The 20,814-nt window shown below is 43.7% G+C and overlaps 1 protein-coding gene across 1 annotated transcript in view; it reads right to left on the reverse strand.

Annotated features, from left to right (window-relative positions):
* The window catches only part of SLC15A2 (solute carrier family 15 member 2), an 84,125-nt gene that overhangs the window by 34,607 nt on the left and 28,704 nt on the right, over positions 1-20,814 (reverse strand). Inside the window, exons 6-9 of the mRNA XM_063118656.1 lie at positions 18,165-18,255; positions 13,315-13,392; positions 7,063-7,145; positions 4,318-4,404 (exon numbers count right to left, since the gene is read on the reverse strand). Of these exons, the coding sequence (XP_062974726.1) occupies positions 4,318-4,404; positions 7,063-7,145; positions 13,315-13,392; positions 18,165-18,255 (339 nt within the window). The remainder of the gene's footprint in view (positions 1-4,317; positions 4,405-7,062; positions 7,146-13,314; positions 13,393-18,164; positions 18,256-20,814) is intronic.

Genomic DNA, 20,814 nt, shown 5'->3' on the forward strand with positions numbered 1-20,814 from the left:
TGGGTGCAATGCTGAGGAGCACTGTGCCCGTGTGTGGCTCCCAGCTACATGCGGAAACGGGCCACACGCTCCTGGTCTCGGGCTCAGCCTGAGACCACGGGAAAAACTGGGCCCAAAGTGTAGGGCTGTATCCCTGGGCCAGGGAGGGATGATCCCTCCCTGATCCCTGGATCCCCTGTGCGTCAACTGGATGCACAGGGGCGATCCCGGGTATTAGCCCGGGATAACCGCTGGTCTAGCTAAGGCCTCGGTCAGAATTGTATCCTGTTGTTTACAAATCTGTTGAATGTCATTGACAAGGCCTTCAGTATTATCCCGCTCACCATCAATTTATTTATTTATTTATTTGATGCATTTTTATACCGCCCAATAGCTGAAGTGTAGCAACGCGTGCTTTGGTTACCTGATAATATGGTGGATCATTGTAAGTAGCTTAATCCACAAAATAACATGAGAATTCATTCAAATTTGGACATGTGCTTCTGAACAGACTGAAGTTCAGTTTAAGCCTGGGCAGTAAGATTGAGAGATTCAAACTCATTTAAGGCCTTTTCCACTGAATTCAAACGCTGTGCAACTGGTTGAACACCATCTACCCATGTGGGCCACCTACAGTTCTGAACATCCCATGCAGTAAAACAGAAACATGTTTATTTATTTATTTATTTATTTATTTATTTATTTATTTATTTATTACATTTTTGTAATAAATAAATGCTTCAGAATTTATTTCTGAATAAAATTTCTGAATAAATTATTTATTTTGTAATAAATAAATGCTTCAGAATTTATTTCTGAATAAAATTTCTGAATAAATGCTTCAGAATTTATTTATTACATTATTATTTTATGCTTCAGAATTTCCCATCTTTGTGGACTGCTACTGAAGAGATTGTATGTGTACAGTTCTAAAGTAACTAACTGACTCTTTGCATGATTCAGCGCAGTCAACACCTACAAGGTTTAGCATGTAGTTTCCATACCTGGAGAAAATACAGTTTCCATTATGCTCAACCTGAACTGGTTGTACACCTTGTACTTCCCAGCCATATTAGAGCCATTGTCATAAGTTTGACCAAAGCAGACTTGAAAAACTAACTTAAAACCTTCTAGAATCGCTACCACTTGAACAGCAAGCCTTCCCCACCACCACCACAGTTCCCCCCCATGAAATTATCAAACAAACAAATCTTTTTTCTATTGAAAATGTTGAGCTGCCTACAATATTAAAATATCGAATAGCCATAGCCACCTTTTCCTTTGAGAACAATCTAGAGTGGCATCAGCAATGATTGAAAAATACTTGACATTTTGAATCTCATCAAGAATTTGTTTGTACGAATGGCCCACATAGCTCAATAAATTCACTTTGTATGCATGTGGGGAGGTAATGGACTTATTTATATGTGCTTTTGACTCTCTTGCAGTTCTTGACCATGTTTAATTATTATTATTATTATTATTATTTATTTATATAGCACCATCAATGTACATGGTGCTGTACAGATAACACAGTACATAGCAAGACCCTGCCGCATAGGCTTACAATCTAATAAGTTGTAGTAAACAATAAAGAGGGAAGGAGAATGCAAACAGGCACAGGGAAGTGTAAACAGGCACCGGGTAGGGTAAAGCTAACAGTATAGAGTCAGAACAAACTCAATATTTGAAGGCTATAGGGAAAAGAAAAGTTTTTAGCTGAGTTTTAAAAGCAGTGATTGAGTTTGTAGTTCTCAAGTGTTCTGGAAGAGCGTTCCAGGCGTAAGGGGCAGCAGAAGAAAAAGGACGAAGCCGAGTAAGGGAAGTGGAGGTCCTTGGGCAGGCGAGAAGCATGGCATCAGAGGAGCGGAGAGCCCGAGCGGGGCGATAGTGTGAGATGAGAGAGGAGAGATAGGCAGGAGCTAGACCGTGAAGAGCATTGAAGGTCAGCAGGAGAAGTTTATATTGGATTCTGGAGTGAATTGGAAGCCAATGAAGAGATTTCAGAAGTGGAGTGACATGGTCAGAGCGGCGGGCCAGGAAGATGATCTTAGCGGCAGAGTGGTGGACAGAGACCAGCGGACTGATGTGAGACGAAGGAAGGCCAGAGAGAAGAAGGTTGCAGTAGTCCAGCCGAGAGATAACCAGTGCGTGAACGAGAGTCTTGGCAGAAGAGACAGACAAAAATGGTCGAATCCTGGCAATATTATATAGGAAGAAACGACAGGATTTAGCTACTGCCTCAATGTGAGGAGTAAAGGAGAGCGAGGAGTCAAATATAAAGCCAAGACTACGAGCTTCCTTGACCGGAGTAAGCGTGACATCGTTGACAGTAAGAGAGAATGAGAGGTGAGGAGAAGGTTTAGGAGGAAAAACAAGCAATTCAGTCTTTGCCATGTTAAGTTTCAAACGACGATGAAGCAGCCAGGCTGAGATATCTGAAAGACATGCCGAGATACATGCTCTGATAAAAGGGGGGTCATATTTGCTGAGGAGCTTTGGAAAGTTTCCATTTGCATGATCACCAATACATTGGCTGGAAGGCCAGTCCCCATTCAGAAAGAAAAAGAGTGACATTCAGAACATGCTCAAGAAGTCTGCCCCTTCCCAGTTGTTAGTTTCTGTAGAGAGTTCAGTTAAGAGTAAATTCTCATCCGAACTTTTAGCTGATGCTGTCGTACTGGCTGATTTCCATGCAACATAGTTGTGTTTTTGTGACGTTGAAATATCCTGTTGCCACTGCGGAGTTTTCATTATGTGCAGTATTGTTTGTTGTCCCCCCCCAGACACACACACATATGCACACACATATATAGAAAGCACACTCAATGGATACAGTTAGAGGGATAATGTCCAAAAATTCAAAATGTGTGTTCTCATGAAACTCACTGTTGAAGGTAGTCCTCACAAATTTTCACTTTGAATCTTGGCCTATAGACTAATAAAGCCCATTGACAAGCTACCAAAGTAGGGCTCAACCAACCAACCAACCAACTCTTTTAGTTACCCTATGAAGATAATCATGAAGATTTCTCATATAAAAATAATTCCTTAGTCAGCTAGATATAAAACCTTTAAGACAATAAAATGTAGCAATTCTCTACTGTTCAATATTCACTTGATCTAGGACAAACCATAAGTAGTGTTTTGTTTACATACGCTGATCTGAGAGGATACATTCATCACAGTCTTACCTTATGCCATCAGAACCAATGTATTATTAATAATATTTATGAACATTTTAAACTCTTTAGTATGACAAAATCTTTATCAGCTAACAAAATGTTTATATCATTTACCAAATCAAAACTCTTATTTGCTTAAATTTGCAGGTACAAGCTGAGAGTCTATGTTACATTTTGGTCTGGCAGGCATGCACATAAAGGCAAGTTGTGGAACTTATCAAATGCTAAGAAATTAACAAGTGTCAAAATGTCAGGACCCCTTTCAGATTGAGGCTTAGGCCAAATGGCCCTCCTGGCACACACTCTCATTGGCCCTGCCTAAGAGACAATATAATTTAAAATAATTATAACATTACAATTATGACATTATAATAATTATAATTATTCCATAATTATAGTTATAACAGACAGTATAATAATCTCAGGCAATATAATCTTGTTACATAGAGATGATCTTTATGTTTTATGCTTTCCATAATGTCAACTTTCATGCTGTAAAAGTACACCCGTTTGGTATTAATTGTTCTGGTGGCTCCCAATCCATACAATTTTTTGGTGTGTTGAACATTTTCAATGCAACGACTTAGGAAGCTGACAAAAAGAAAGCTACATATATGCATATTATGGGTAGTCCAGTTTCCCAGAATTATGCAATATATGGTTCTAATGAACAACTGTACGGTAAGTGCCATGAATGTACTATAAGGAAGATAAACTAATACTACATGCATCTATAAAGCCTTACATGGCTTGGGACCACAATACCTGACAGAACGCCTCTCCCAACATGAACCGACCCATACACTATGCCCCCCGCAATTATGGAATAATCTCCCTGATGAGGCTCACCTGATGCCAACATTGTTATATTTCTGGCACCAGGTCAAGAGTTTTCTGATATGCTTTACAAAAGGGGTAATTTCTGGATCTACAGACTCAGAACTCTTAGTGCAAATAGCTTTAACCTGGAGGACAATTCATAAGCATTATACTAAGGAACATTCTTCTCCACTCGTGATACACATTTAGCAGCCCAGCTATTGATGAGGGCAGAAGCCAAAGCATTAAGCGTACAATATATATTAAAAAATACTCTATTGGTAGTTTTTCTATCTTTTATATTCAGATAGATAGATAGATATATTTAACTTACTGAGTATTTTTCTGATGCCCAATCCAGCCAGTGCCCCCTTTTAGGTATCTGCCGGGAGCGATTTTTTATCCGGTTTGTAAAAGCAAACTAGAGGGAAAAGGAAGCAATTAACAGGGTTGAGTTGGTTAACAAGTTATCCTTTTGTCCACTACCAAAAGCTTGCTACATTTATTCCCATCATTACTTAAACTATCTGATCTTGTTTTCTTTGTTCTACATTCATGCCTTAAATCAAGTCCCACCCTTTCTGTTGATCAATCTCCATGGGAGATAAATAACATCATTGGCCTAATCTACAGCTAACATTTATCCTGGGGTGGACTCAAGCTCGTCCCTGCGGGTCCAAATGTTGCACAGCTGATCCCAGGCTGAACCAGGGATGGCCACTGAGTTCTCCCAGGATATCTGGGACTACTTTTGCCCCATTTTTTCTCCAGTCTCGGGACAATCCTGAGGTCCACAAGCGGTGTGGCTCTCCCTCCTGGGGTCCTCCCTCTTCCCCATGAATAGTGGGGCTCAGGAAATGGGCAATGAGCTGTGCAGGGAGAGTCCGTGGGCATTGGGGCTGAGGGGGAGAACATTTTTGCCACGTTAGCAATGGCTCTCAGCACCTTCCAGCACCGAGTTTGTTGTGTGTATTTTTTTTTAAAATTGTGCCTTCACACAGGATCGCGCCCACACTGTTGCGCACATGTCTCTGCTAGTAAAAAATAAATAAAAATGCTCCAGAACGGCCTTCCTTTACTTTTGGGGAAACTTGCTCATGTGTGACCCCTGAGGGATGTTTCCAGAAGCGCAAAACAACCGTGATCATACCTTCCCACTCCCAGAAGGCCTCCAGGTGTAGATTAGGCCATTATCTAAGAAAAGGGCATGCTTTGTGGGTGTGTAAGATCCTGGGTTTAGCAGCCATCAATACCAGCTAAACAAATCTCATTTTGTAAGTATGGGAAAGGCAATCGCCTATGATTTTGTTCCTAGTGTTCTTAGCCTCCCACTCTCTTTTTGCCAAAAAAGAAAGAAAGAGGTGGCGATGTTTAACTGCTACCAGACAGGGCACAGAGAAGTCTGTGAAATGGAGCACTGGAATTATTAAGTATTAGGCAGCTCTATAGATGGCCGACCATATGTCTGCATTGCCCCCTTATTTGTGAAATGCTGATCTGTGAAATAAAGATGTTAAGAGAAAGGTTTCTCCATCCTTAAGAAGTAGGGACGTAAGTACTCCTTTGTTCTATCATTTCATTTAATCCAACATTCTGTCAAATGAAAAGGGCATGATGACCGTGCTTGGCCCAACAACTAGTTATACTGCCTCGGGACACTGATGTTCCATTTAGCTGTGATGGCTAGCAGCCACTGACAGTGCAATCCTATGCGAGTCTTCTCAGACGTAAGTCCTAATGAATGAAATGTGTTGACATCCTTGGAAGCAGCCTGAGAGACCCATCTTCTATTAAGCTGTCGAATCCATTTTTAAACCATCTTAAGGCAGTGGCTGTCATCAGATCTTGTGTTAATGAATTTCTTAAGATAATTTTGCATTAATGGTCTTACAAGAAAGGTGTTCCTTTTGTCTGTAATGAATCTAGTACCACCAAGCAGTTTCTTTGGGTGACCCTGAATTCTAATATGCTGCTGGGGGCGGGGGCAGGAGAGGTGTAATCTCTCCCTTAGCTGTCCATCATATTACAACCCTGAGTCATCTTTTCTCTCAGCTTAAAAAGCCGCAAATGCCTTGCTGTATAAATTGTCATAGTGACCTCAATCCTGGATAAAGTAATACTAATCAGGATGATGGATGGTAAGAAGTCAGTTTGGATGTTATAGAGCCAATAAACATTTGGCCCAAAGCCTTCTGGTTAAGCTCCAATAGGTACTTAGGCTTTGAAAAGAGTTGGAAAAAATATTCATGTGTACTAACCTGGGGCCTGAATGGCTACTGGAATTAAGTCCCTTGTCCAATACTGGCTTTTGGAATCACTGATATAAAGGACTTGCACAGATTATTTGGATCAGGACCATGGTGCTCCAGGAGGGGGTTAAACCTACCCCCACCCATTTCCCCCCTGAAATTCCCCCACCATGGTTAAAAAAGGGGAAAATGTATTAGCTACAGCTGCCAGATGCTGCTCAGAGCACCAGGCTGGAAATTTCTTTTACAGGGAGTCTAGGGAAGGTCTTAGCAGTGGGCCCTGCGAGGATGTGAGGTCCCAATAGCTGCTAAAGCATGCCAGTCACTGACTGGTCAGGGTGCCCAACTGGCTCGAGATGAGTGACATTTCTGACAAACATGCATACTAAATAGGGCTGCGATGTTGAATAGACTAATTGGTTTTAAAGCATTACTCAATTAAACAGATGGCCCCAATTATTCACGCAGTAGATTTTTAAAAAAAGATGATGATGATGATGATGATGATGATGATGATGATGATGATGAAGAAGAAGATTAAAGTTTTATTGGGTGTTTCAAAATCTTTACAATACCTGAAACCATCTTATAACCCATTACACCCATCTTCTTCTAGATCAGGGGTGGGCAACTTGTGGCCTTCCTGATGCTTTGGCCTATAGCAGCCTGTAGCATCACCAGCCTCAGTGACGTCTATTGTTAAACCTCTCCTTCACTGCCACCATCCTATTCTTTATCTTCTAAAAGAATGAGGGAATAATAAACCTTTTGTGTGTGCGTATGGAGAAATATGCTTTTACAGGCTTAGAACCATGAATTTGTATACTTACCCAAATGCATTTGCAAACTTCAAGTAAGATATTTCCTTGCAGTGGAGTCTTTTTGTATATTCCATTTCCAGCAATAAACACAACTATAAAAGAATTGTAGTTTAAATGTAAAAAAAAGGAGTTGTTTCCAGTGGTGGCTTTGCACCAGTGAGAAGCACATCTGTTTGTACAAGGCAAGGCACTAATTTTTGTACACACTGCTCCTACCTACTGCAGCCGCCTGAAAAGCTGGTCCTTACGTTTGGGGAACTGTCCAGAACAGTATGGAAGGCTGCAGTATGTAAAGAAGATTGCCTAAAATTGGGTGCCCAGCTGTTTTCTGATTCTGCAAATCCATCATTAGATACTTCCCAAGAGTACTGCTTTAGAACTCTGTGGGTGGGTGGGTGGGAATCCCAGCCCATGGACTTATTCATTAGGCATGTGCTCCGCTCTGATTAGAAGCGCAGAAGCAGGAGTGAATTGGCCAGCTCCGCCTTGCCCAGAGGCGGAGTAGAAGCGGACCGCAGACCCCTAGAAGCAAAGCGAAGAGAAGCACCCATTTTCAGAGTGCTCCGGTTTCCGCTGTCCGATCTGATCACCATCTTGAAACATTTCGCCCATAGGATTGCATTGCGGAAAAGAAAGGGGGATAACTGTGTTGTTTTTGAAGCTATCTTTCTGAAAATTCTTGTGCTTGGAGAGTCATGGATGGGGGTCATTTTGAGACTACTCTCAGTTCTCTGCGTGGTGCGGTTCGTGTGCTAGAATTTTTTTAAAAACCGGTGGGAAAAATACCTTTTCTGAAGGGCTGAGGGGCAGAGTCAACTCCCGGTCATGATCACATGATCCCAAAGTTGGAGGAGGGGATAGGCAAAACGGGTAACTTGGGATTCTGGGAAACTTCTCTTTCTACTCTGAACGGAGTTTTCCCAGTGTTTTTTTTTAAAACAGTAGCTCCACCAAATGCACTAACACAACCTGAAATCATACTAACAGATAGGAAACACACAGCAGTGCTACCCACCCTAACTTTGGGGAACAACTGAATACATGTGGTGCAAGGGGATGAGCTCCCCTAGGGCATCCCATGTGGACGTGCCCTCACTCTCTCCTGTACTTGGAGGGCCATCAGAGCCTTCCAAAGAGAGTAACCCGGTGGAGCAATGCCTACCATGAGTTGAAGTGAGAGTTCTATTTCTCAAAGCTCTCGTGGTGGAGCAATGGCTTTCATGAGTTGAACTGACAGCCTTGCTTCTTAAAAGACTGGTTGACCAGTCAAATTGGCAGCTGCTTCCCCCTCCCCTGGGCACGTCCCCCTATTGCTGGTAAAAGACAGATATAACCTTTTTTTAAAAGTTCTTCTTGTTGTTTATTCAGCAACACTGCTGCTTTTAATTCCACCCCTCCTTCGTTTATTTATTTATTTATTTATTTATTTATTTATTTATTCCATTTTATATGCATTACTGGCTTATCCTTGGCTCACTTCCTTATGCCCCCAGAAATGTCTGCTGCCTGCCTGCCTTCCCTCTCTCCTCCTCTGCCCGCCTCGCAGGGATGTTGTGTGTGTCTGGCTTTGACTCAGGGGAGAAGTCCTTCCTGCGCTCACTTGGAGTTTTGGAAGTTCCAAATCCATTTTTCAAGTGTGGAAGAAGATTCATATAGGTTTCTCTCTACTCCCCAATTCATGGCATGTTGGGATTTCCTTTGAAATGGCCCCATTGAGATGTCTGCAGGTTTAAGCCCCGCCAAAAAACAGGGGATGATGGGACTGCCTTGAGTCTGGGCGTGCATGTGTATCCCTGGATAAGCTATCATGGTGGTGAGTTTGAGGTTTTTAACGTGCAAATTGACGGAGCTATCGAAAGGGGTGTGAATGGGGTGCCCGATTTTCATAAATTCCCCAAAAATCAGGGGATGATGGGACTGCCTTGAGTCTGGGCGTGCGTGTGTGTCCCTGGATAATCTATCATGGTGCCGAGTTTGAGGTTTTTAACGTGCAAATTGACGGAGCTATCGAAAGGGGTGTGAATGGGGTGCCCGATTTTCATAAATTCCCCAAAAATCAGGGGATGATGCGACTGCCTTGAGTCTGGGCGTGCGTGTGTGTCCCTGGATAAGCTATCATGGTGGTGAGTTTGAGGTTTCTAACGTGCAAATTGACGGAGCTATCGAAAGGGGTGTGAATGGGGTGTTGGATTTTCATAAATTCCCCAAAAATCAGGGGATGATGGGATTGCCTTGAGTCTTGGCGTGCGTGTGTATACCTCCATGAGGTGTCATGGTGCCAAACATGAGGTTTCTAACTTTCACAGAAAAAAAGTTGTATACTTTTTAAGCTTAATAAAAGCCTATGGGGGGGGGAAACGGAGCTCCGATCCGGAGCTCCGCAGCGGACTGGAGTGGGCATGGGCGGAGTGGGGGCGGAGTGAAGCGGCCTGATCCGAAAATCGCGGATCTGGAAGTGAAGCGGAGCGGGGGGTCCGTGCACACCCCTATTATTCATGGAGAGGTCCATAGATAGCTATTACCATTTAGACAAGAAATGCAACTTTGTTCATCTAGTTTTCCCTAACCTGATTGCCATAGGTCCTATGTGTCTTGGTTGTGCATTAATTGGGCTCATCTTATGTTTTTTCGAAATCCTTTCTCCCAGTATTAAATGACATCACCTTCTCCTCTGAAACCTGGACTGTACAACCATCTTCCCCCCTGTTAGCAACATTCCTGAATTATACAACCATTGCTTAAGGTTTGAGGCTTTTCTTATTGGGTGTCTTTTGCCCAGTGTTTTTCCAAAATACGCTTAGGCCGGATCTACACTTTGTATCAAATCATTTAGAATGTGGAATAAAAGGCAGGATATAACACAATGAAAGTGGTATATGAGATGTGGATTGTGCCCCAAAAGTTGTTACTGCACTTCAAAACCGCTATAAAGCAGTAGTGTGGATCTAGCCTCTGCTGGTCCCCTGCTCCACCCCTCCCCTAATTTTTCATTTTTATTTTAGTTTTATTGATTACTTGTACACAAATCCACAAAGATGATATAAGAATACTTTGTGGCTGGCATTGTGCTGTTGGGCCCTTTGAATACTTCTCTCCTGGCATCATGATTATGAATGCCCCAAACTTTGGGAGAAGAGAGTTAAAATCTTAAATCCAATCCAGTCTGAAATATTATCTTATGTCTGTATTTGGATGATCTGAAACCCAGCTATGCACATCTCATAGTACTGAAGTATTTGCAGCAGCAGCAGCAACAGCAGCAACAGCAGCAACAAATCCATTTCTGCTAGATTTTTTAAAAAAGGAACTGCAGCATTTGCTAGAGTTTCCCCTTGACTACCCTGTTATGTACTTTTTCAAACAACAATGTCAGATGACATCCAATAAACTCAGTAATTGAATACAAAGAAACCATGTGGTAAACAGGAAGCTTCTGCGATTTTGTGGGCCTATTATGGGGGCAGGGGAGAAACCCAGGCCTGTAACATCAGCCGCTGTCCATTTGCATCTCCTAATCTTCTCTTTATTGGAAAGACCTTTATCCCAGAGGAAATGATATGGAACATAAGAACATAGAAAGCTGCCTGAGTTAGACCATTGGTCCACCTAGCTCAGTATGGGATAGGCAATGTGGTGCTCGCCAGATGTTTTGGACCATCTCCCATAATCCCTGATCATTGGCCGTGCTGACTGGGGTTTATGGGAATTGTAGTGCTTATCCCACTGACTGGCAGTGGCTCTCCAACGTTTCAGGCAGGAGTTTTTCCAACCATACCTGGAGATACCAGAGAAGGAACCTGGAACCTTTTGCATGCAAAGCATTGTATGTCCTATATACTTCAGTTAGGGGGTGGCTGGCTTCTGGCACTGTTACTATGGGGAGATTATGTAGGGGACCCTTTGATAGTCACTTCTTCAGAGGCCCATAAACCATAGCTTAGTAGCTTTAAAATGTTCAGAAAAATATATAGAGGACATTGGGTCTTTCAAAGAATATGAACCACAAAAGCTAAATTGAACTTTCAATCCTGACTGAGGCAGTAGACCTCTGAATGCTAGATATACCAGATGTTGGGGACAAACAACAGGAGATGGAGAAGGGCTGTTGGCTTCATGCCTTGGCTGCAAGATTCTCCAAGTTCAGGGATGGCTGTACCTTTAGACAGAGTGAAGTGGCTGACAAAACCAGGCAGCTGATTTGGGGCATCATAAAAGGGCAGCAAAATGTTAGTTATTATTTCCATTATTGTTGTAGGTTTACTCCCAGGGAATTGGGAAGAGGTCCTTTTGGGCTTCAGTCATCAAAATAGTTTGGCCAGCCTTGGGTACTGTGCCTTTGTTGTCCAGGATGGGGGCACCATTTGCAGTTCCACCCCAGGCAGCACAATGTCTTGAGCCATTCTGTCACTGTTGCAAATACAATGCTGGTCTAGATGAACCCTCAGCCTGATGTACTGTAGCAAGGCTGTTCTTATGTTCCTAACCTGCACCTGGTCCTGGAGATGAGTCAAACATAATGGATTGGTTTGGGCCGTGTTTTCTGCCCAGCTGTCCCTTGGTTCACCCACAGCTTATGCTTGCGTGATTCATCTTTCTCTTCCTCACCACAGACCTCACCACAACACTTTGCCCCACCCCCGCATGCCATCTAGGCAAAGAATGAACAAGTGGTTGCTCGCATGCAGCAATGTGACCAACCACTTGCCCTCTTGATCCCTGTTTCTCCTGGCTTATAAAAGCAAGCCCAGGAGGTTTGACTGGCTGGGTCCAGGGGGTGATAAATGCTTCCCAATGGGAAAGGGTGGTCCCTGCTCTCCTTAAGAAGGCAGTAGTGCGACCACTCCTGAAGAAGCCCACCCAGGACCCAATGGTACTACACAACTACCACCCAGTCACAAACACCCCTTTTTTAGGGAAGGTACTTGGGAGGGTTGTGACGGAGCAACTGAAGGCACTCTTGGAGGATACTGATTATCTAGACCCATTCCAGTCTGGGTTCCGATCTGGTTACGGGACTGAATCAGCCTTGGTCGCCCTGATCGATGGCTTTTATTGAGAGAGGGACAGGGGGAGTGCATCCCTGTTAATTTCCCCCCATCTCTCATTGGCTTTTGATACCATTGACCGTGGTATCCGCCTGGATCGACTCCGTGGGATGGGCATCGGAGGCGCTGTGCTACAGTGGTTCCAGTCCTACCTATGGGGTCATTTTCAGAGAGTAACATTTGTTCACCATTTCTTGGCCCCCTTGGCAATTGAGCTACGGGGTGCTTGTCCCCAAAATTATTTAACATCTATATGAAGCCACTGGGAGTGGTCATTAGGGGATTTGGTGCTAAATGCCATCAATATGCTGATGATTGCCATGTGAATGGCACTGCTCAGCAAGGGCATACTGCACAAACCTGGAGGTGCTTCAGCTGTGGATGGCCCCGCCCTGGCCCCTGGCAGGTGTGCAGGTGTTGATGCTGGAAATACCTGTATGGAACCCATTCACTTGATCAGGGACAGAAATGCCGCCCTACTCCAAATTTCAATTGTCATCTGAGGTCAGATTGATGGCTACGGAAGGAGCATAGATATTTAACTGATTGTGTCCTTATTAATAGAGAACTTTCTCTGTAGGGAAATCCACCATACCAGTTCTCTATTAAGCACTTAAAGCTGGTTAAAACATTTCTATTTATTTGTTTCTCTGAGTTTTGTAGCTGGACAGCTAAAGTATTATATTATTATTATTATTATTATTATTATTATTATTAAAGATAATACGCAGTTTTATCCCTGTGCTACACTTTGTTTGCTGTTTTTCATCATTTGATTTATGTGATTTTATTTTTAATGCTTTATTATCACATTTGCTGTAAGCTGCCCAGAGGGTCTTTCTTGGAATATGGTAGCCATGTCAAAAATAATTAATGGTGCAATCCTATGCATCTTTAGATGGGGAAAAAGTCCAATTCCCAGCATGCCCTAGCCAGCAAAACAAGGGTGGGTAGGGAATGCAGATCATACCTTCCCACTGGGATCGGGGGTAGGTGGGGGTGGCCTGAGATTGGGGTGCTGCTTGGGAGAGCATGTGCCAAGAGATGGGAGAAAAGCAGTTTCTTGAAACATATTTGGAAAAAGAAGGGCTGTATCTCAGTGGTAGAACAAATACAGTGAAAATAAACAGTCCCAGGTGCAATCCTTTGGGCTGGAAAAAACACTTGAGGGTTGTAGACAGCATTGAGCTAAGATGGATCAATGAGAGCTACTTACTGAGAGCTATGACCATAAGCGCAGCAGGAACACCAAAAGCCAGAGCATAGCAGTCTCCTCCAAAACACTTCACATCTCCTACAATAATAAGAAACAGGACTCCGTTTTATCACTTTCAATGCTGATTTGCACCCTTTTCTTCCACCACCATAATCTAAAGAGCTAAGATTCACTTCACTTGAAGTCCCTCAGCACACAATGTCCTTTCCCCCCTCAGTAGATCTGCATGCATTGAACCAGTCTTGTGAGTTGCTCACTACACACCCAACATCTGGAAGCAGCCTGTCTGGGCTCAAGTGATTTTCAAAGATTCTTCAGGGTGTGTCCTACTGACTGCCATTTTAGCACAAGTCCACTGCAGGAGCAACTCGTGTAGATTTCAACTTCGACAATCTGTTTGTGTGACTCTGCATCTTGGATCTGTCACACATCTCTGCAACTCATGGTCTCCCTTTACTTCTGTGTGCCTCACCGATCCTATACCAGCCTGGTTGTGGGAATTGGTCCCTTGTGTCAGGGCTGGTGGTCTGGAGGCAGAACAGGCACTGACCAGGCAGGCAATCAAGCTGAGTCTGAAAGCAGCTGTTGCGTCCCTGCACCCCAGTCCTGGGTGGAGCAGGCTTGCAGGGGTCAGCGCTTGCTCAGACTTCAGTTTCCTAGAAGAAGGGCACTGGAGATACGTGGTCTTTCTTTACAAAGGCTTATTTACATTGTGTTCAGGCCTACATCAACCCCACTTCAAGCAAACCCTGCTTCCTCTCAGCTGCCCAGCAGATCTCTTTGCAAGACAAAAGCCACTCTCCTTTTGTGTCAGGTTCAGCCTGCCCCCTCAGGTCTTGTAGAACAAAAAGGTCACCCATTTAGGAATTACAGTGTGTGTGTGTGTGTGTGTGTGTGTGTGTGTGTAGATCCTCAATCTCTTTTACTCAGAGACACTGAGTTATAAAGGGTCCCTAGAGGTAATTTAGGCTGATTAGGGTGACCATATGAAAAGGAGGACAGGGTTCCTGTATAGAAAAGGGAATTTTGAGCAGGTGTCATTTGTAGGGCTCCTGCAGCTTTAACTGTTGTGACAAAGAGGGAATTTCACCCGGTGCTGCATGCATACAAATGACACCTGCTGAAGTTCCCTTTTCTATATAATTGTTAAAAGTTATAAAAGCCCTGTCCATATGGTCACCCTAAGACTGACCCCAAACTCATAACACAGCAAAGAGTTCCTCAGACTAAGTGGCTAGGCAAGAGTCAACAGCTTTATGGGAACAAATGGAACACCATTGGTTCCTCGTGTCACCTGATCCCTGCTGAGTTGGTATCTGAAATGGTACCCTTTGGCCTTCTACAATGGTGGTGCTGAAGCACAGCAGGGATCTGGCCAGCAGTTTATCTGCTTCCTGTGGTATCCACAGAGTAACTTGCCCAAGTTAAGCTGCCAGATTTGCTGGTTTGACTCAGACTCCTGGATACTTGTAGCAAGCGGGACTCAAACCAACAACTTTTGAAAATGCAGTCAAGCTATTCCAGTACTAAAGCACTAAACACAGATAGGGATTAGGGCAAGGGTGTTGAACCTCTTTCAGCCTAAGAAACAAATGCTAGTTTGGAGAAGCTTTTGGGTGGAGGTGCGTTCCGGTGGTGGTGGTGGGTGGGACACATTGTAGCTCAAGCTCTTCGTGCCAGTAACTAAGCCTTAGGAGAGGCGTGTCAACTCTTAAGAATGGGGTTGGGGAAACTACACAAAAGCAACGAAACCACCAAATGATCTGAGGTTGGGGGAAGGGAAGGGTGGGGCTTGGAAAAGGTGACATGGCCATTCTGGGAACACCAAAGGGCTGGGCGTTCTGGGTCCCTGGATGAGGGAAACAAAGTGTTTACACTGTTGGAAGATACCAAATCTGAGCCAAAGCCATTAGGTGTGTGAATTACTGCTGCCAGTGACCTCGGCCTACACAAAATGCCTCACTGTACTTGCTCCAAAAGCCATAGTGCGCTGTTTATAAGGACACTTGCCTAACATGGGTGCATGGCTATGGGTAGAGTGTGTGTGAGAGAGAGAGAGATGGGGGAAGCTACTCAGGCATCCAATTTGGGCATCCAGGCTTACCTGGGTGAATGCTTGAAAGGCAGAATAAAAGGCAGAAAGTAACCCCTAGAGTTTATGGTGGGGAGCAGGGAAAATGCCTTATCTTCAATCAGAGATAAGTCAGGACAGCTGGCAGGCCGGATGGTAATGCAAGGTTGCCATGGGGCCGTGTTGCACCCACGGGCCCAGGCTCCCCATTCCTGCCCTAAACACTTGAAGCCCTGAAGAAAATCTGTTGGCAAAGCTGAGGTTTAACAACCTCCATCATGTATTCTGCACAGCGGAAAATAGGACCAAATGAAAACAAAATCCTTACACCCTAAGGATTTTCTGCAATTTTCTGAAAAAAAATATTGATTGTTATTACCGTGTAACATTTTTATCTAAAGTTCACAATACTGGTTTTCTACATGTGACTGATGTTGGATTATTTATTTTTCTTTCCGAGGGATTAGCTGAAAATTGACAGTCCAGGAAGCGTTCTGCTCCATGGCTGTTCTATTTCTGATATGCAGCAGGGGACGTTTGAAGCTGCTCAATATAGCAGCTGCTCAGGGCTCACAAAACTGCCAAGAGTCTAAGGGCACGGCCTTCTTTTTCTTTTCCAGGAAGATCTACAAGAACTAAAGATCCTTATTCCACTCCACACCATGCTACTGTATTTATTTGTCCTGGCAATAGCCTGTGTTGACATAAGATGCAGCACTGAAAAGAGTTTGTTGGTTTTTCACAAAATGTACTAGGCAACAGCAATTTTCAATGTTGACACAGGTAAATAACTTGGCTTTCTGTCAGGTGCTTCGGAGGAAATAGGAAAGTGAAGAAGATTACCATAACCCAGGTTAAAAAATACACAAACATTACCACTTTCTAGAAAAAGAACAACACCCAGCCAGTCAGCAGTGTCTTTGCTCCTATGTAATGTAAAGAGTAAGGTTCTTGTTCTGCCTGCTTTCACTCTTTGCAACTGATAACATAGTCAGAAGGTTTATGATACAACAACTTTGGTGAAGCTAAGCAGGTCCAGATCTGATCAGTGCCTGGATGGGAGACTGTCTGGGAATCCTGCACACAACCTTCCTAATGTCTATGGCAGTGTAGGTCTCACAGGACACTTGTGGGTGGGTGGACATGCTGAGTCAATGCCAGTGAACTTACAAAGGCCTGGGAGGGTGGCCAGGTGTTCTTCTTTACAGCAGCCTCCTACTTTGTAGAACTGGTGGAGGACAGTCCTCTATTTGAAGGTGTCCTCTATCTATCCAGTCCAAATCTGTTATTAAGTCAAAGAACCACAAGAAGGTGGCATAGGGGTCCTTGAAGTTGCTCATCAACAGGCACCACCTGGATAGGAAACTGAGCAGGCACACAGGTCATCTGCTCAGTCTTCTTGACGACGGCAAGAATGATTGCATTGCTATTTAAATTATAGTTATCCTTTCTACATAGGCACCTACACATATAAATTTGCATAAGGAAATATTATGCAAATTGGTGTCCTCTTTTTTGATAGCGCAGTTCCTCTTTTTTTGGGCAATGCATAAATGACCACCCTAAGGGCTGGAAATCTGCTCTCACACCCAGAGCCAGCATCGAGGGTGGCTACGGTTGGGCATCTGCTGAAGGGCCACATCCCAGTAGGGGCTCACTGACAAGGGTCCCCTGGACTTGCTTCCCGCATTGCAGCCTGCTTGTTCAGCTGTCTCTTGCTCTGGTCCAGGCAATGGTATTGGTGAGAAGGAGGAGCACTAGATGCTAGTAGGCCAGCTAGGTGTTCACTGGCTATCAAGCAAGCAAGTGGTAGCAACGGTGACAAAAGAAGATGGGGAACAGTAGCAGCCAATAAGAATGCCAGGGAAAGGTTGACTCACTGAGGGAGGGGCCCACTGAGGGTGCCTTGCCCTCAAAAGCCTACAGCCGGCACTGCTCCCACCAAGTGCTACTAGCAAGATCAATTCCAATCAAGCGTCTTCTGGCTACCTTGGAAGGTCACATACTGCAACACCTTGATCTGTCACCATTCAGGATATTCCATAAGACAGCCAGTGTGGTGTGGTGGTTAGAATGTTAGACAGGAGTTGGGAGATCTGAGTTCTAGTCCCCACTCAGCTCTGGAAGCCCACTGGGTGACTCTGGGCCAGTCACAGACTCTCAACCCAACCTACCACACAGGGTTGTTGTTGTTGTAAGGATAAAATGGAGAGGAGAGGGATTATGTTTGCCACATTGAATTCTTTAAGGTGGAAAAAATGCAGGATACACATGTAATAAAATAAATAAATAAAGCTTCTGTCCTGTTCCTAGCAATATTTCAGCTGTTTTCTATGTGTTACCATCCTTTTCCCCTACCACATAGGGCAGTCAAAATATGAGACATGTGCACGCAGGTGAAGGCATTTGGAAAAACCGAAGTTGGGGGATGTTCTGACTGAAATGGGCATTTGGGAAAAAAAGAGGCTTAAATATGCATACTAAAAGCCTGTGCACATCTATAATGGTCTTGAGAGTTGCTAGGATGTAGAAGAGAAAGTAGTATTCTGATATTTTCCAATTTAATTTCCTGGATATATTCTTTATAATTCTGAAAAATTATAATGTTCTCTTAGAACAGAATCAACAAGGCATAATTACAACGGTCTGGTGACATCACTCCAAAGAAGCGTATAATTTTTTTCATTCAGAACTTGAAGTCAGGAGAACCAAATTAGCTGAGGCTGTAGTATCGTCATGGTGTGCCTAATCGCCCCGATCATTCTACACCAACACTGACCTCTCAGCACAGGAGTAATGAAAGTGGAGATCAAACTTCCCGCATTAATGGACAGGTAGAAGACAGAGAAGAACTTGCTCCTTTCCTGGGCCTGAAATGAGACAAGAACATGGCACTGGATTTGTAAAAAGGACTCCATCAATTCCATTCTAGTATGAATTATACATTCATACTGACATTAAATAAAATGCAAGGTTAAAATCAAGAGGACATGGAGGTCCTTTCTCTGTCCCCTCCCATATCTATATATGCCTCCATAACTAGAAACTGCTCTTCTCTTTGTATGATGAAGGGGAAGGGGAATTTGCAAAGAGAGTAGTATTTACTTATTCAGAACAAGCATTTTAATTGAGTCCCAGTATAGCTTCCTTCGATCCAACTTGGCAGTTCTTGACAGCCCATCATGTCTAGACAATATTCTTCGAAAAAATTAAATCGAAAAAGTAACATGTTCATTATATAAAAAAAGACAAACCCAGACACTGGCACCTCAGATAAGGAATCGTGTGGAATAAGTTGGCAAAGTGCAAAGTCATTGGGAGGATATAATTAGGAAGATATAAATTACACCTCAGTCTTAAGTACATTTGCTTCATAGTTTTGGCTGCTTTATTTCAATGGAACTTATTTCAAAGGGTCATGATGGAGCAACTACAGGCACCCTTGGAGGATATGGATTATTTAGATCCATTCCAGTTTGGGTTTCAACCTGGTTATCGGACTGAATCAGCCTTGGTCATCCTGATGAATGACCTTTATCAGGAGAGGGGCAGTGGTGGTGTGACACTGTTAATTTTGTTTGACTTCTCATTGGCTTTTGATACCATTGACCATAGTATTCCCCTGGATTGACCCCATAAACTGGGCACTGGAGGAAGTGTGTTACAGGGGTTCCAGTCTTACCTGCAGGGTCAATTTCAGAGAGTAACATTGGGTGATTGTTCCTCTGCCTCTTGGCAATAGAACTATGGGGTTCCGCAGGGCACCATCTTGTCCCCAATGTTGTTCAATATCTATATGAAGCCTCTGGAAGTGTGATCATTCTGGGATTTGGAATCAAGGGCCACCAGCATGCTGCTGACACATAGCTCTATCTCCCTGTGACCTCTGAATCAAGTGATGCTGTGCATGTCCTGGACCAGTGCCTAGACTTGATGATGGACTGGATGAGGGTCAATAAACTGAAGCTGAAGCCTGGCAAGTCAGAAGCCCTGTGGGTGAGTGGTTCCCAGTTCTGGGAGACAGGCTTATTGCCTGTTCTGGATAGGATTGCACTCCCTTTGAAAGGTCAGGTTCATAGTCTGGAGGGGAGAGTACCTGCTTTGCATACAAATGGTTCCAGGTTCAATCCCTGGTATCTCCAGGTAGAGCTGAAAAAATTCCAGTCTGAAACTCTGGAGAGCTTCTGCCAGTCAGTGTTGACAATACTGGGCTAGATAGATGGATGATGTGATTCAGTATAAAGCACTTCCCTATGTTCTATGGGGGTAGTCCTAGATCCATCACTGTTGTTGGACGCCCAAGTAGCCATGGTGGCTCAGAGTGCCTTTTTCCAACTTCAATAGAAATGCCAGTTACAGCATCTCCTGGACAGAGATAGTTTAGCTGCAGTGGCACAGGCTCGAACAACCTCCAGACTGGATGACTGCAATACACTCTATGTTGGACTGCTCTTAAGACTGTCTGGAAGCTGTAGCTAGTGCAGAATGCAGTGGCTCGGCTATTGTCAGGAGCTGCCTCTTTTCAGCAGGCAACTCCTTTTCTGAATAAAATGCACTGGCTGCCTGTTCCCCACTGGGCCAGGTTTAAGATTTTGCTACTAGTGCATAAAATCCTAAACAACTTGGGACCAGGATACTTTAGAGAGCGCCTTCTCCCTTATCAACCTGCCAAATCACCGAGGTCATCAGAGGTCATGCTCTTGGTGGTTCCACATGGACCTATGGCCCAACTGGAGTCCACTCGGAAAAGAGTCTTCAGTTTGGTGGCACCCTTTCTGTGGAACTCCCTGCCTCTGTAGATCAGGAAGGAACCAACATCATGTGGCTTCTGGTGCCTCCTGAAAACATCTTTATTTCAGGAAGGCCTTAACCAGCCAGGGTTGTTTTTTAAAACTTATGGTGTTTTATTCTTTTCATTTTTTATTGTTCACCGCTCCAAACTCTGTTTAGATATGGAGAGGTATCTAACTGTTGTTAAGTAAATAAGTAAATAAAAGGCTTTAAAAATATCCTAGCTAGACAAGTTTAAGAAGCAGCTAATTTCTGAATATGTTACCAGGAGCAATGATATGGAATGTACTCCTGTTCAGGATTTCAGCCTCTTCAGAAGTATTTTGTCTTCCATGATGCTCTATTCTATTTCTCCACACCCACCCCAGTAAGTCAACATTTGGTTCCATGAAACATGCTTAGTCTTCACTAGGTGGTTGGGGTGGGGGTGGGGTCCCCATTAGGATTTTTCACTTTTTAAAAAAGTGAACTTCTGAAAATGTGGTATTTCCCCAAGTGTGCTCATATCACATAAAAACCACCCTCAGAGAAGAAGTTTGCTATTAACCGATAGAATTATATGGGCAGCTGTATTTCCCTTTCCTTTCTTAATCATGTTGGGAACATGATGGTGCTATAGATGAAAAAGATTTCCACAG

This window comes from Elgaria multicarinata, chromosome 2, assembly GCF_023053635.1.
Source record: "Elgaria multicarinata webbii isolate HBS135686 ecotype San Diego chromosome 2, rElgMul1.1.pri, whole genome shotgun sequence".
Classification (NCBI taxonomy): Eukaryota; Metazoa; Chordata; class Lepidosauria; order Squamata; family Anguidae; genus Elgaria; species Elgaria multicarinata.